At 46.2% G+C, this 15058-nt stretch overlaps 2 protein-coding genes across 2 annotated transcripts; both read left to right on the top strand.

The window, feature by feature from the left end:
• Positions 1 to 439: 439 nt before the first annotated feature.
• Positions 440 to 4773, top strand: LOC129383725 (uncharacterized). The gene is made up of 2 exons (XM_055068395.2): positions 440 to 740; positions 3563 to 4773. Exons 1-2 carry the CDS (start codon positions 447 to 449, stop codon positions 4664 to 4666), a joined length of 1398 nt encoding a protein of 465 aa, XP_054924370.2. The 5' UTR covers positions 440 to 446; the 3' UTR covers positions 4667 to 4773.
• Positions 4774 to 6456: 1683 nt separating this feature from the next.
• On the top strand, positions 6457 to 9704 carry LOC126527529 (uncharacterized). Its single transcript, XM_072284507.1, has 2 exons — positions 6457 to 6996; positions 8643 to 9704. Exons 1-2 carry the CDS (start codon positions 6703 to 6705, stop codon positions 9702 to 9704), a joined length of 1356 nt encoding a protein of 451 aa, XP_072140608.1. The 5' UTR covers positions 6457 to 6702.
• The last annotated feature ends 5354 nt before the right edge of the window (positions 9705 to 15058 follow it).

Raw genomic sequence — 15058 nt, forward strand, 5'->3', positions numbered from 1 at the left:
TGGTTGGCAAAACTTGCACTGCAGCTGGCCGTTCTTAACGACGCGCATGCGCGCAGAAGTCGGTTTCGACGACACGGTTGCGACGCCAGAAGGCGCGGAGGGCCGTTTCTGCACGCGATCGAGCGCCCTGCAATATATGTTGTGGCCGAGGGCACGTGACCACAGAACAAGCCTTATGCATATGCACCAGCGGATGCGGAACCGGCGGTAGATGTATGGAACGGCAGTCGCCGACGATAACGAAGCAAGTGTTCCTCGCCGCGTTGCGGAGACCAAGGTGCGATAAGAGTTCGTCATTGAATGCGACAGTGCGTGCAGAGCTGATTCTCTCTCTCGTTGACGCTACTCTAGTCATAGTATACGAGACCCCTCAGTAGCGATAAGCTCGGTAGAAAAAGCCAACGCGCTCTTGTGCGAGCATAGGATTCGTGCCTGAAGAGGACGCCATGCCGGATCGTGAAAAGGAACGGGTGCACCGTTTTCGCGACCACGTCGTCGCCGGCGTCAACTGGCGACCGACGCGGTTCGTCGACGAGGTTCCCGGTTCACGTGTGTGCGGCCTCTGCCGCATGATCCCAAAATGGACGGTGCTGTTGCCGTGCAGTCATGCTCTGTGCCAATCTTGCCACGCAGCCAGCCTCGAAGGGGGCTTTGAGCAGTGTCCATTGGATCAAGTGCAATTCGAGAAAGCGGAATGCGTGGGTTGTGAATTCCCTAGCAGAACAGCGAACACCGTGAAGGTAAGGAGCAAAGAAACAATTTCTATCACTTTAATTTCCTTTCTTTTTTTGGGGGGGCGGGGGGGGGGGCGGGGTAGGCAATTAAGCATTAGTATTCGCATAATTCCGCTGCGGCATATCTGCACGCCTAACAATTAGAGTGCCCCTTTTACTATCGCTACACAGCAGTACACAAATTCGCCCTGACTAAATGGTACTTTTTAGCGTCTATCCCAACTAACACAATAGAACAACACAAACTAACTGTAGGCTCATGTGAAATATTCTCTTGGAACTCAGTATTTACTTATTTCTCAGTGTCACACATAAGAAAAAATACAAAAAGGCAATACCAGGGTGTCTACGAAGTTTACGTTTCCAAATTCCCTGAGTTTTCCAGGTTTTCCTTAAGTCACCTTGCTAAATTCCCTGAGTGACAGAGAACTTCGTTTTATGTCAAGACTGGCTGACACCATGTCACCCAATGCTGTCACTCTCTAGTAAGCACATGAAAAAGAAATGACTTAATGCACTTTGAATAGTAAGGGGCACCGTTTATTTCATTTAAAAAGGGAACAGAAGGGAGGGGTTAGTAAAATGCACAGCGAATAAAACGTCTTCGGAAAATAAATGGTAAGACCAATCCCAGATCCAGTCGAACATTCTCAAATGCAAATAAAAAGGACTTCTACAGAAGCAAATACTTTCGAACATGAGCTATTTCTATCAACTGATAGCAAGCTCATTGGTACGAAGCCCGAACTTTGTCACAAGTGAGATTCTATCTCAATAGCTGGTAAGTCAACCTCAACTGTCCCGAGACTTTTCACAAACTCTCGGCCTGCGCACAACGTCTCCGTGTTGTATTTCACTGCTTTAAAGAGTTTATTTTGGTTTGGATGAGGAACACCTGCATTTCGGCGTCAACGAAAACTTTCTTTTTTAATCTTAAGCTCCTTCAAAGAAGCGGCGGCACGCTTCCTTTCGTTTTCATTCCTCAGTGCGTATGTCCGTTCTTTTTTCTTGTTCTTTCCGCAGCGCGTTCGCCCCACGGACCATTTGAAGCATCTTCTTGGTAAGTTATAGTCAACATACGATTTTTCGCCCTCTCTATGGGCCTTGAAAACGTCCGAAAAATCGGCCAGTTGGAAAAAAAAATGAATGCAATGTCTATTACTGCCCTTAAGGTCTGAAATCGCCGCAGGCACGTCCGAGAAAGCTCTGAACGCTTCTCAGTACACTTGTTAGGCGTATCGGTGCTCGTACTGTGGCAGGAGACGGCGGCTTTCACGCGTGTATATTTAAGCAATACATACTGTGCCCCGTGGCAATTGCCCCTTCCTACGCTAGTTATGCTTCACCGCTGATCGGTTCTATATTGAGGCGAAGCTGACATTCGAAAACAGGCATGATGCAACGCGCTGTGCTTTCCAAGCTTAGAAGCCAATCGCGAGGATCACAAAGGCGGCGTCGGTGTCATCGTTTACAGCGGCAAATTCGTTCAATAAAAAACACGGCGCAAAACGGCAACAAGCGTAATAGCGAACATCGAAGTAGCTAGGCCTACGGCTGCCAACGGTTTTGCGTGCGAGCGCCGGTTCGAGGCGGCGATATAATCAAACTCGCGGTGGTAGTGCCTTTGATTAATGCCGTTATGGATCTGCGGTAACAGCAGAAGGTCCGGAAAATCGGATGACGAAGGGCTCTTGCGTTCGAAATTCCAGACGCTCTTATACACTGACTCTATGGGGTACGTGGAGATGCCGCGAAGCCGTCCGAATTAGCGCGCGTCGGGAAAGTCGGCCGATGACTGTGCGCCGCAACTCTCTTCAGTTGACACGCCGTCAAAGACGATTCGTTGTTATTCCTCTCCGTTACTCGAGCCAGCATTACCGCGACTTTCGTTCCCTTTCAATAAAGTTACAGCTCGTTTTCCCTGATAGAAGCACAAATTCCCTGCGTTTTTACCTGAGTATTTCCAAACAATTCAATATCCCTGAGAATTCAGGGTTCTCCCGGTTGGTAGACACCCTGCAATACTTTGAAATGTGAGGCGTCACACTGGCGTTTCGGGGTTACCGTTTCTGCGCTAAACTCAAAGGGGAACTACTGATAATTAATCACTTCAATGACAATTCAGTGATAATTCAGTGATAGTTAATCGCTTTCCATTCCAACATCAGTCTTGTTTGCCCTGAAATTTCCACTAAGAAATCATAAAACGAAGTCGGGTACACTACAAAATAAATTCACTAGTTATTCTTCTAAAATTTGGTGTTGCTTCTGAAAAACAACCATTTCTGCGAATTTTTACTTTATGACATTATTCCTCAACCGCAACTACCACTCCTCCCCCGCAACCGCCCTATAACAGCTATCTTGGCCCCTAGGGGGTGGCCGCATTTATTTGAGTAGCAAGTTAGCAAGCGAAAAGCATATGGCGGCCTCCACCGCACAAGAATGCTGCTGTCCCCGTAGATGAGTTCGGAGCTGGAAGAATAGTTGGAGAATGGGCGTATTTTTCTTCGATTCTCGCTTACCAGGGCTGACTCTTGTGTGAGAGTAGCTGTCTTGCGATTTAGAAGCATAATTAGGTGAATCACTTTGATTTAATAATCGTGTTTAATGCATCTTTATTGTTCAGACAGCGACAGATACTGCTGGTTCATTTCGAGCATATTTGCTTGCAACAAAGGATCTCGCGTATGCGCTGGTTCTCACAGAAATTCATGTAAACATACATGCTAAAAGTTCGGGACAACGATGAAACGCGCCTTTAGTAAAAATATTTTGTCGGTTAAAAAACTAATATGTGTGACTTATTTATTTCATTTCCTCTTAAGGTGTACTGCTGGAACGAAGCTCACGGCTGCGAGTACACGGCCACCGTGGACCGCATGCTGGAGCACTACGAGAACGAATGCACATTTCACACAACGGAATGTTGGCGATGCGGCGAGGGAGTCCAGCACAGAGAACTGCCAAGGCACTACGTGAACGGATGCAGGGCCGGTGTTTCTTCAGCGATCACAGTGTCCTCGGAGCATACAGCACTGACCGTTGCAGACATGAAGGCGATGTTGGGATGTCTCAACCACGACCAGCTGCTGCCAGTGATTCAGAGTCAGTTGAATGGGCTTACGGACAAAGCCAGAAACCAGGAAGCCAGGTTTACCGAGATTACTCGCGAGCTCGGAGCATGCGAGCACAACTTAAAGGCCGAGATGGAACAAATCGCCGCCACGATTTCATCCACCGTGTCCCACCAGCTGATTTCTCAGCAAAATACATTGGAGGAAGTCAGCACGTCGACGTCGCTGTCATTGCGCTCGGAACAGGATCTGATACTAAGAAAGTTGGAACACTTAGTCCACCTGGAACACTCGTGGAAAACTTCCCCGAAGCCTGATTTCAGCCCGGTCATTGCTCATTGTGAGACTTTGTACGGTGGCGTTCGGCATTTGACCAGTGCATTGTCGACAACCGCGCGGATTGAAGACATTTCGTGGGCGACTTATCTGATGGCCCTAGAAAACTGCGAGGAAATCCTTCAGTTGCAGCGAGGAAATAAAAAGCTTGCCGAGATTACGGTGTGGCACATGAGGGACACGTACTTTACTATCGCCGTCTGGTTCTACAATGGTTCTCCATCTGAATTGGCTGTGGAGATCGAGTTTAACGGGATGCTGGTGGACTCCATGTGTTGGCCGCCTTTCTGGCACGTGCAAGCGGTTGATAAAGTAACATTGAATGAACGCTCGTTGGCTTCCTGTGGGAGACGTTGTTACTGCAAGCGCGATGATCCCTCATTGGAACACTTCCACCTCCAATTTCGTATAGACACTGCCTCGCTCAAAAATGACGGCTACCTCCAAGACGGAAAGATAGAGTTCGAAATCTTCCTCAACAATAGCGAAGAGGACAATGGTGTCAAAGGAGCACCATAACGTTCGTTATCGCAGATTGTGTACTGCACTGAAGAATCTTCCTTGCCACTTGCCGAATTGTGTCACATTACCTTAACGAATTTTTTATCTACTTTCTGCTAAATAAAGTCAGCTCTGCAACAGACAGACAGACAATGAACTTTTAATGAGGACCTGAGGAACTAGCCGGTGGAGACCCGTTGGGGCCCCCGGCTCGCCGCTCGCTTCTTCCATGTCGGAATCGGGAGGCCAAGCCTCTCCGCTCTTTCACGGGCCCTCTGGACGGCCATGGACTGGAGCTTGAGTTGCGTACTAGATATGCAAAATTCCGTTTTTTACCTTTGCTATCCTTCGTAACTTTCAACCTATTGTTTTCAGACTGTATTGGCTGTTCATTTTGTTTATTTCTTGTGCTAATACAGATTTTGTTCCTAAATATTGAGCTCCTCTTGTGCTTCTCGATTGGTTTCTGAACTTATGGCGGCCACCTCGATACTTTTCTCTCGGCTATTGCGGTGCGGCTGTTAAAGCGATTGGTTTCAAGGCGACGTTCGTGTTTGATATTACGCTTGATATATCACGTTTCATATTACGCTCCCACGCATTGTCCTGTGTCCGAAAAACACGGCCAATGTTAATGCATCGCGAGGAACAGTTTTACACGTTCCCGAGCCGATCGTATGAAGTAGAACGGCGTCAACGATGGATGGCGCTTGTCCGACGGCAGTCTGTTTTATGTTCCGGCGTTGGGGCAAATTCGTTAACGCTGAATTCCTTGCTTTTACAGCAACGATGGCAGCAACGGGACACCTATAGTGCTTACCAACATATGCAGCAAACAAAGTAGTTCGTTTCCACACTGTACCGAAGTAAAGCTGTGTAACTCTTTCCCAATCCTCTCCCATTCAAACAGCGCCACGGTTTGCCGAGACCTACGAGGAGGGGTTGCACCTGGCCACGGAGTAAGCACCTGCCTCAGCTGGCGTACACCCTCCTGCGCCGAGCATATCGACTCAGGGGCAGTTGAGATCAGCAAAATATTTGACGACGTGATTTACTGGAACCTCCTTTGCAAGCGCCGAAAAATTGCAACAACATAAGAAGTCTCGAATTTCCAGTAATTAGGGCGAAAATATTTTCTCAGCGTAGTCTCACAAAACTGGCAAGTTCCTCACTTTTTTGTGTGTGTTTGGGGAGAGCAACGTCAGAATACCTAAGGTAGGTCTTATGAGTCCTTGGTACGCCCCACGTTCTTAGATGAGATGCTTTGGAGTCGCATTTCCCGTCCTCTATGTACAAGGCAGCTACCCCGGCGTGCTTGCACTTCCCTGCGATGCCAGCGCGTCAATCGCAGCTCGCCGCTAAGATTTGTCTGCAGTCGCCGATCTGCAAGAACCAATGTCGCCTATAATTTCATGGGTCCACATCGTATGTAACGAAGTAACTTACGCCGACCTTCACGCATCTCGCTTGTGCGGTGCTTTTCGTTTGCGGAATGCACCCAGCAGTCACTTCCGATTCGTGCGAGTTCAGCAGTTCCCTCACGTGCTCCGCTTCAAATAGACATCCTTTCTCCAAACTCTTTCCACGGAATAAGCTGTCCAGATCTTGTAATTCCCGAAACCCGCCTAAAATTAATATCAGCACGCTGTTCCGCGCCATCGCTACCGTTTGGCAGAGTGACAAACACACAGCGCTAGCTGGTGACGCCATCAGTAATCCTACCGCATTTGAGCAGCTATTCGTCAGATGGCGCTAGGGGTCCCGTAGACAGGGCGCCGCCTAGCACTTGCAACGTGCCGCTGCTGCGGAATCGGCGGGAGATGTAAAACGGCTGTCGCCGACGGTAACCACGCTATTGTTCCTCGCCGCGTTGCGGAGGCGAAAAGTGCGAGAAGAGTTCGCCATTCTACACGATAGCGCGTGCAGGGCTCATTCTATTTCTGGTTGATGCTCATCTAGGCAAAGGGTCTGACACCACTGAGTAGCGATAAGCCTGGTAAAAGAAGCCACCACGCTCTTGCGCGAGCATAGGATTCGTGCCCGAAGACGCCGCCATGCCGGATCGTGGACAGGGACGAGTCTACCGTTTTCGCGACCACGTCGCCGCGGGCGTCAACTGGCGACCGACGCGGTTCGTCGACGAGGTTCCCAGTTCACGTGTGTGCGGCCTCTGCCGCATGATCCCCAAACGGACGGTGGTGTTGCCGTGCGGTCACGCTCTCTGCCATTCTTGTCACGCAGCCAGTCTCGAAGGGGACGTTGGCCAGTGTCCGTTGGATCAAGTGCAATTCGAAGAAGCGGAATGCGTGGGTGGCGAATTCCCTACCAGAATAGCGAACACCGTCAAGGTAAGGAGGAAAGAAACAATTTCTGTCACTTCTTTCTTTTGTTCGAGGGGGGGGGGGGCGGAAGTATTCCCATAATTCCGCTGCAGCATATGTGCACGCCTAACGATTACAGTGCCCCTTTTACCATTGTAACTCTTTAGCGTCTATCAAAATTAACACAATAGAGCAACACAAATTGACTGTAGGGAAAAGACGGGGAAGGCGAGAGATGGAAATTCAATACGATGATCAAAACGAGAACAAGGTGAAAGCAGGAGCCAACGTTTCGGCAAGTGGACTCGTCTTCTTCAAGGCCGCCTATGCTTTTCCCGCCACCGTATATGTAGGTGGGGTTCAAACAAGGGGGAGAGGGCGTAAGGCGGGCGGGTGCGGCAACGAGCGCAGGTGTGTAGCGTGTGGAATTGAGAATGATGGAGTGCTGTGCACAAGGCCAGGTGCCCCGTCGTCTGCCAATCACGTGTCAACGCCCGCGTGTTAGCCGGCGTCTGACACGCCGGCTGAAAAAGAAAACAAACAGCAAGGAAGGAAGGAAAGGGAGAAAAAGCGCTAAGAAACCAAACTAAATGTTGTTGCCCATAGCTTCAAATTTAGCATCCCGGATGTATTCTAAAGCTCCCTTTGAAACGTTTATGCCTGTTGGTTGCAATGTCTCTAACTTATGGATAAGGTATCATCCTCTGTATTTTCTTTCCCGTTCCCACCTATAACGTTGGCTTCTGCTTTCACCTTGTTCTCGTTCCGCTCATCGTCACAAACTGACTGTAGGCTCATGCGAAATATTCTGTTGGAACTCGGTATTTACTTATTTCTTAGTGTTACAGATAAGAGAGAAATAGCAAGAAGGCAATACATTGAAATGTGCGACGTCACACTGACTTTTGGGCTTGTCGTTTCTGCGTTAAATTCAAAGGGAAACTGGTAATGATTAATCACTTCAGTGACAATTCAGTGATAATTCAGTGACAGTTAATCACTTTCTATGCAAACATTATTCTTCTTTCCATTGAAATTTGCACTGAAACTTCAGAAAACGAGATGGGGTACCACTACAAAATAAATTCACTAGATATTCTTCTAGAAGATGGTGTTGCTCCTCAAAAAGTAGCATTGCAGCAAAATTTTACATTTATACATTATTCCTCAACTACTACCCCCCCCTCGCAACCGCCCTATAAGAGCTATCTTGGCCAGTAGTGGATGACCGCATTGATTTGAGTAGCAAGCTAGCATGCAAAAAGCATATGGCGGTCTCCACTGCACAAGAATGCTGCTGTCCTCGTAGGTAAGTTTGGAGCTGGAAGAATGGTTCAACAGTGGGCGTATTTTTCCTCGATTCTCGCTTACCAAGGCTCATTCTTGTGTGGGAGAAGCTGTCTTGCTATTTAGAAGTAAACTAAGTGATTCACTTTGACCTAGTATTCGTGTTTGATGTATCTTTAATGTTTAGACAGCGACAAATACTGCTTGTTGATTTTGAGCCTATTTGCTTCCCCAAAGAATCTGGCGATAACGCTGGTTCACACCGTAATTCATGTAAAGATGTGTTCTAAATGTGAGGGACAGGTATAGAAGTCGCCTTTAGTAAAAATAGCTTGTTGGCAAAAATTTTTAATGTGGGTTATTTATATATTTTATTTTCTATTAAGGTGTACTGCTGGAACGAAGCTCACGGCTGCGAGTACACGGGCACCATGGACCGCATGCTGGAACACTACGAGAACGAGTGCACATTTCACACCGTGGAATGTTTGCGATGCGGCGAGGGAGTCCAGCACAAAGACCTGCCAACGCATTACGCGGCCGGATGCCCTGCCCGTGTTCCTTCCGCGATCACAAAGTCCTCGGAGCATACAGCACTGACCCTTGCAGACGTGAACGTTGCCCTTGAAGATGTGAAGGCAATGTTGGGATGCCTCAACCATGACCAGCTGCTGCCAGTGATTCAGAGTCAGTTGAATGAGCTTACAGAACAAGCCAGAAACCAGGAAGCCAGGTTAGCTGGGATGACTCGCGAGCTCGGGGCATGCGAGCACAATTTAAAGGCCGAGATGGATCAAATCGCAGCCACGATTTCATCGACCGTGGCGCACCAGCGGACGTCTCAGCAAAATCCATCGGAAGAAGACAGCACGTCGAGGTCACTGTCGTTGCACTCGGGACAGGATCTGATACTTCGAAAGTTGGAAGGTTTAGCGCACCTGGAAAACTGGCGGAAAACTTCCCAGAAGCCCGACTTCGGCCGTGTCATTGCTCGTTGTGAGACTTTGTACAGCAGACTTTCGCATTTGACCAGTGCGCTGTCGACGAGCTTCTGGCAGGGAGAAGGAAAAAAGTTTGCTGAGTATACCAAGTGGCACACGAGGGACACGTACTTCACGATTGCCGCTTGGAAGTACGGCAATACTCCAACACCTGCCCTCGTTCTGGATATCGAGTTTAACGGGACCCTGGTGGACTCTCAGTGTTGGCCGCCTTACTGGAGGGTAACGCCTTTCTGGAAGGTAACATCTAATCAACGCTCCATGACTGCCGGTCGCAAGCCCTGTTACTGCAAGCGCCATGATCCCTCATTGCCGCACTTCCACCTCCGATTTGCTACAGACATTGATTCGATGGAAAATGACGGCTACCTCCGAGACGGAAAGATGGCGTTCCATATCTCGCTACGCAATAAAGCTGTGGACGGTAGCATCGCAGGTGCACCCTAACGTTCGTCATCGCAAAACGGTGAATCCTCCTCGCCACTTCAGAAAATGTGTCACATGAGCTTAGCGAATTTTCCATCTCCTTTGTCCTAAATAAAGCGAGCTCTGCGACATTTCTTTTTTTTTTTAAAGTTTGCTATCCTTTGTAGCTGGCAACCTATTGTTTTCTTACTCTACTGGCCGTTCATTTTGTTTATTTCTTGTGCTAATACAATCGTTCTTCCGAAATCTTGTGCTCCTCGAGTGGTTTCTGGCCTTACGACGTTCACCCCGATACTTTTCTCTCGATTATTGCCGTGCGGCTGTTAAAGCGATTGATTTCAAGGCGATGTTCGTGCTTGATACTACGCTGTAATACCACGCGTTGTCCCGTGTCCGAAATACGCGGCCAATGTTAATGCACTGCAACGCAATTACTTATTTATTTATTTATTCATTTATTTATTTATTTATTTATTTATTTATTCATTGTACCTTCAAGGCCCGAAGGCCTTAGAGAAGGGAGTGGAACAAAATACAGAGCATGTGCAGATAACAGGTTATAACAATAATAAAAAATTTAGAAAGTGCACATTAACAAAAGTATTCTTCAATAGTCGTTATAAAAGCAGATGTATCGGTTATATTAACAATTCAGGCGGTAGACGATTCGATTCATTGGTAGCTTTAGGCATAAATGAATAAAAAAAAAATAGGTTCGTGCGACAGTGTGGATCGCCCAATGTATGGTCATGGTCAGTGCGAGATGATATGTATGCAGGTCCGGACAAAATTTCACTTTTTAATTCTGGATTCTAATAATAAATTTTCAGCAGCAGTGATAAGCGTGCTAACTTCCCTAACTTCCTACGGCATGGGAGGAGAGGGAGGTTTAACGTAGCCTTCATAGATGTTACGCTTGATGTCTGAGAATAGTAACAATGAAAGGTCCGCTACGATGTTGTATTGACTCTATTGCATTTGTTAAGTAATCCAAGCCAGGGTGCCATACAGAAGATGCATATTCAAGTTTAGGTCGTATTAGTGTTTTGTATAGAAGTAGGTATACGTTAGCGGGTGCCATAGAAAAATTGCGACGGAGGTAAACAAGCGTACGGCTAGCATTGTTAGCGATGTGATTTACGTGTGTGTGCGAGGAAAAATTAGATGTTTTGTGGACACCTTAGTATATATAGGAACTGACTTCTTCGAGTACAGAGTTCTTCAAGTGATAGTTGGATAGGTTAGACGAAGCAGTATGGCGGGAAATCCGCATTAGTTTGCACTTCTGGCTGTTAAGTCGCAGTTTAAAAGTGTAGCACCAGTTAGTTACCTTGTCTAGATCAGATCGTAGTTTTAGAGCGTCAGAATTTGATGAAATTACTCTGTAAATGAAACAATCGTCTGCAAATAACTTTATGGAGGACGCTACACAGTTAGGCAAGTCATTAATATAAATGAGAAAAAGTAAGGGTCCGAGAACAGAACATTGCGGCACCGCAGAACTGACAGGGCAAAGCGAAGGGTCAAAATTGTTAGCTGAGACAAATTGTGTTCTTTTGGATAACAAGTTTAATCCATGAGATAATATTACGGTCATTGTTGAGTGTATATAATTTTAGACAACGTAATTGGTGAGAGACGAGATCAAATGCTTTAGAAAAGTCTAATAAGATGGTGTCAATGGTATCCAATGCGGCACCGATTTATTTATTTTTTTATTTTTTTTTATTTACAATACCCGTAAAGGTCCTCGAAGGGGCGTATTACATGGGGGGGGGGGGGGGGGGGGCTACAAGAAAAAGCACAAGTGTACATTCAGGTACACCATACATAAAAAGAAAAACATTTACAAGAGATTTTTACCGCTCAACATGGCAGTGTAGTTATCATGTTGAAAAAAAAAAAGATCGTACATATGAACATCAGGAGCAAGCAACAACTCAGAAAGCATCAAAAATATCAGGGAAACAGAATAAGAATACACATTTTTACAGCACGTCAAAGAAGTGCAAATTATTTCCTTAAATTCGGGTGTCAGTCTCCATGGCTATGTATGAGGATAAATCGTTCCAATCAATGATAGTGCGTGGTACGAAGGATTGAGCGAAAGTTGATGAGCGACAAAAAATGCGTTTCACTTAATTAGGGTGATCGCGGCAAGGAAAGATAATCGGCGGTGGTTGAAAAAAATCATCACGAAGTAAGGAGTGGTGGAAAATGTTATGAAAAAGTGATAAGCGAGATTGTTTGCGACGAAGGCTCAAGGGTTGCAAATCGGCACGTTTCTTTAAAGATGTAACGCTGGTGAATGTTGAATGATCTCAAAAAATAAATCGAGCAGCACGGCTCTGCAGGGCTTCAACGTTAGAGGCTATAGATATACCTGATGGGGATCCCAAATTGCCGCAGTATGTTCAATTTTCGGGCGAATCATGGTGATATGTGCCTGTTTTCGTGCGAGTGGTAGCGCTTGCTTGAGAGTTCGATTAAGTAATCCAAGAGTGCGGTTAGCAGCTGACTCCACGGTTAAATTGATATGGTGATGCCACGTTAGGTCAGACTGGAAGCGAAGGCCAAGATATTTGCAGGAAGTGGAAGACTCAATCGTGCTGTTATTAAGGGAGTAAGTATTGTTAATTCGAGACTTTCGGCCGTTAAATGTCACTACCGTCGTTTTAGAGATATTAGGCGACATTAGCCATTAGGAGCACCATAAGGTAATTGCATCAAGGTCAGATTGCAAGCATTGGCGATCGATATCAGAGGAAATTGTGCGGTAAATTACGACATCGGCAAAGAGACGAACCCGGGACGTTACGCAAGAAGGAGGATCGTTAATATAGATTAAGGAAGGAAAAAGTGGAGAAGGAAGGCAGCGAGGTTAACCAGTGTAGCCTAACCGGTTTGCTACCCTACACATGGGAGCGGGATGGGGGGGATGAAAGATGGGGAGAAGAGATAGAGGGCACATAACACGGCACACACATCGTTGGTTACAGTCTGTCACTCTTGCGCGGTACGTGACATCACTGTCACAGCCGCTTGTCCACGCCCTTATCCTTCATAAACCCAAGTAGTCCCTTCGTCGCCTTCAGCTGCGATGTCTTCTGTCGGTGATATGTGAAAATGGTTGGAACTGACATTGGTCTATTGTCAAGGTGCGCTAGAACGGACGCCATGGACTGTCTCTGAACATTATATTCAGGACAGTCGCACAGAATGTGTTCCAGCGTCTCCTCGCAAAGACAGGCATTGCAAAGAGCGTTGTCGGCCATTCCAATGCGAAGCGAGTAAGATTTCGTGAAGGCCACCCCTAGCCATAAATACAGATTAAGAAATATAGATTAGAGTATATAAATATAGATTAAGAAATGTAAAGGACCTAGCACGCTGCCCTAGGGGCACACCGGAAGTAACGTGGGCAAAAGAAGAATTGTAGTATTTAGCGGAAGTAGACTGGGGCCTGGAGGAAAGGAAAGCTTTAACCCATGCGAGGACGTTAGGGTGAATGCTTAGGCATGCAAGTTTCAGAAGTAGTCTGTGGTGGGGAACGCGATAAAAAGCTTTCGAGAAATCAAGGAAAACTGTATCTACTTGTAAACCAGTGTCAACGGATGAGTGTAGGTCATGAACAAACCCTGCAAGTTGTGTTTCTCAAGAGTAGCCCTTGCGGAAACCGTGCTGATACTGGTATACTATGTTGTGGCTTTCTAAGTATGTGGCAATTTGGGAGTGAATGACGTGTTCAATGACCTTGCATATGGTACTTGTTAGCGAAATAGGTCTGTAGGTGCATGGTGAAGAAAGGTCGCCTGACTTTATTGCGTGTGTAAATGAAATGAGTATCACAGGAAAACCATTTACGGAACCCATGCTGACGAAGTGAAAAAAAAAATGAATTTAAAAATGAAGATAACAGAAGATATTTACACCAATTCAAAAGGGAACAAAAATGCATTTATTATTGACAGTCTAAATAGAAAATTTACTGTAACCGTTTCCTTGTCAGTTCTTTTTTGCTTTTTTTCGTTTTTGTTTGTTGTTGTGCTTGTAAATAAACTACCGGTATTTCCTTCCCACACAATTCTTCTTGCTACCATGAGATAAGCTAAACATTGTTATTTGTAATGAATTCTGTATTTTGTTCTGTTAGCGTTCAACTGTTCTTGCACAGGAGGTCCCGATGCAGTCTTTGACTATGGGACTTCCTCTTGCGAACTAAATACTCGTAATGTGACCCAACTTCTAACAGCAAATTCTAATTCTTACTATACCAGAAAAACATAATTCTGCTACGCGAAAACTCAAGCGAACCCCTTCACACACACAAACCTGCCGCGGCGTCCGCCATTTTGCGCACGCCGGCGCGATGGGCGTCTCGGAGAGGCGAACCCGGTTCCTTGCATTAACTCCAGATGGCGCTCGGCTCCGCCGCACGGATGAGGAAGGGTTTAGCAGCATTGGGAGTGACCATAAACGCATCATTTTGAAAATGGGATATGTAGTTGGGAAAGAGAGCAAGGAAAGCACAATGGCCAGTCCAAATTTGAACGCTGAACAAATAGCAAATATAGCCACTAGAGTTGAAGAATTTGGCAAGTGGCCAAGTAAGTAGTGGGAATATGGTGAACTTCTAAGTGTAATAACGACAGAAATACGGAAAGAGAAACAACATGTTCGTTGGAAAGGAAAAAAAGAAACCGAAAAGCTGGTGGAACAAGGAGAAACGAGAAACGATCGCCGAACGACAGAAAGCATCTCGAGAGCACAGGCAGGCAAAGAAGGCGCAGTTGCCACAGGATGAAGTAACCAGTAAATGGGTAATATACCGGGAGAAAAAGTCTATGGTTCAAATACTGGTGCAAGCAAAATTAAAAGGTGAAAGTGAACGTCGGTTGTCAGAAATACGTGAGAAAAAGAAGGCCGCACCTAGAATATTTTGGAATCACATAAAATTATTAGGGAGGAAGTCAACAACAATACAACAACATATCCTAGACGAAGATGAAAACAGACTGGAAGGAGAAGCGGCAATAAATTACATCCGAAACGCAACAGCCGAATCCTTCCAAGGCAATGGCGAGGTCGTACTTGAGGAAAAAAAGAGCATGAAAGAGACCCAAGTGGAAAAGGAGCTGGGGCTGACAAATTAAAACTGGAAGAAAGCGGAAGAGAAAATTCCTAAGCGCACAGCCACAGGGCTATACGAGATTCCCGTTAGGCTGATAAATGAACTGGGACCAAAAATGTAAGGAGGCTCTGGTGAAAGCAGTGGAAAAAACTTTAAAAGATAGACGAATACAAGACAGTTGGCGACAGAGTAGAATGAATTTAATTTATAAAGGTAAGGGGGAGAAAGACTGAATTCACTCGTA

The sequence above is a fragment of the Dermacentor andersoni genome, chromosome 9, assembly GCF_023375885.2.
Source record: "Dermacentor andersoni chromosome 9, qqDerAnde1_hic_scaffold, whole genome shotgun sequence".
Lineage (NCBI taxonomy): Eukaryota > Metazoa > Arthropoda > Arachnida > Ixodida > Ixodidae > Dermacentor > Dermacentor andersoni.

Excerpts from the sequence above, each read along its gene's own strand:
- LOC129383725 (XM_055068395.2), top strand. The coding sequence starts at position 447 with ATGCCGGATCGTGAAAAGGAACGGGTGCACCGTTTTCGCGACCACGTC. Across the intron at positions 741-3,562 it reads GAACAGCGAACACCGTGAAG|GTGTACTGCTGGAACGAAGC; the intron begins GTAAGGAGCAAA and ends TTTCCTCTTAAG.
- LOC126527529 (XM_072284507.1), top strand. The coding sequence starts at position 6,703 with ATGCCGGATCGTGGACAGGGACGAGTCTACCGTTTTCGCGACCACGTC. Across the intron at positions 6,997-8,642 it reads GAATAGCGAACACCGTCAAG|GTGTACTGCTGGAACGAAGC; the intron begins GTAAGGAGGAAA and ends TTTTCTATTAAG.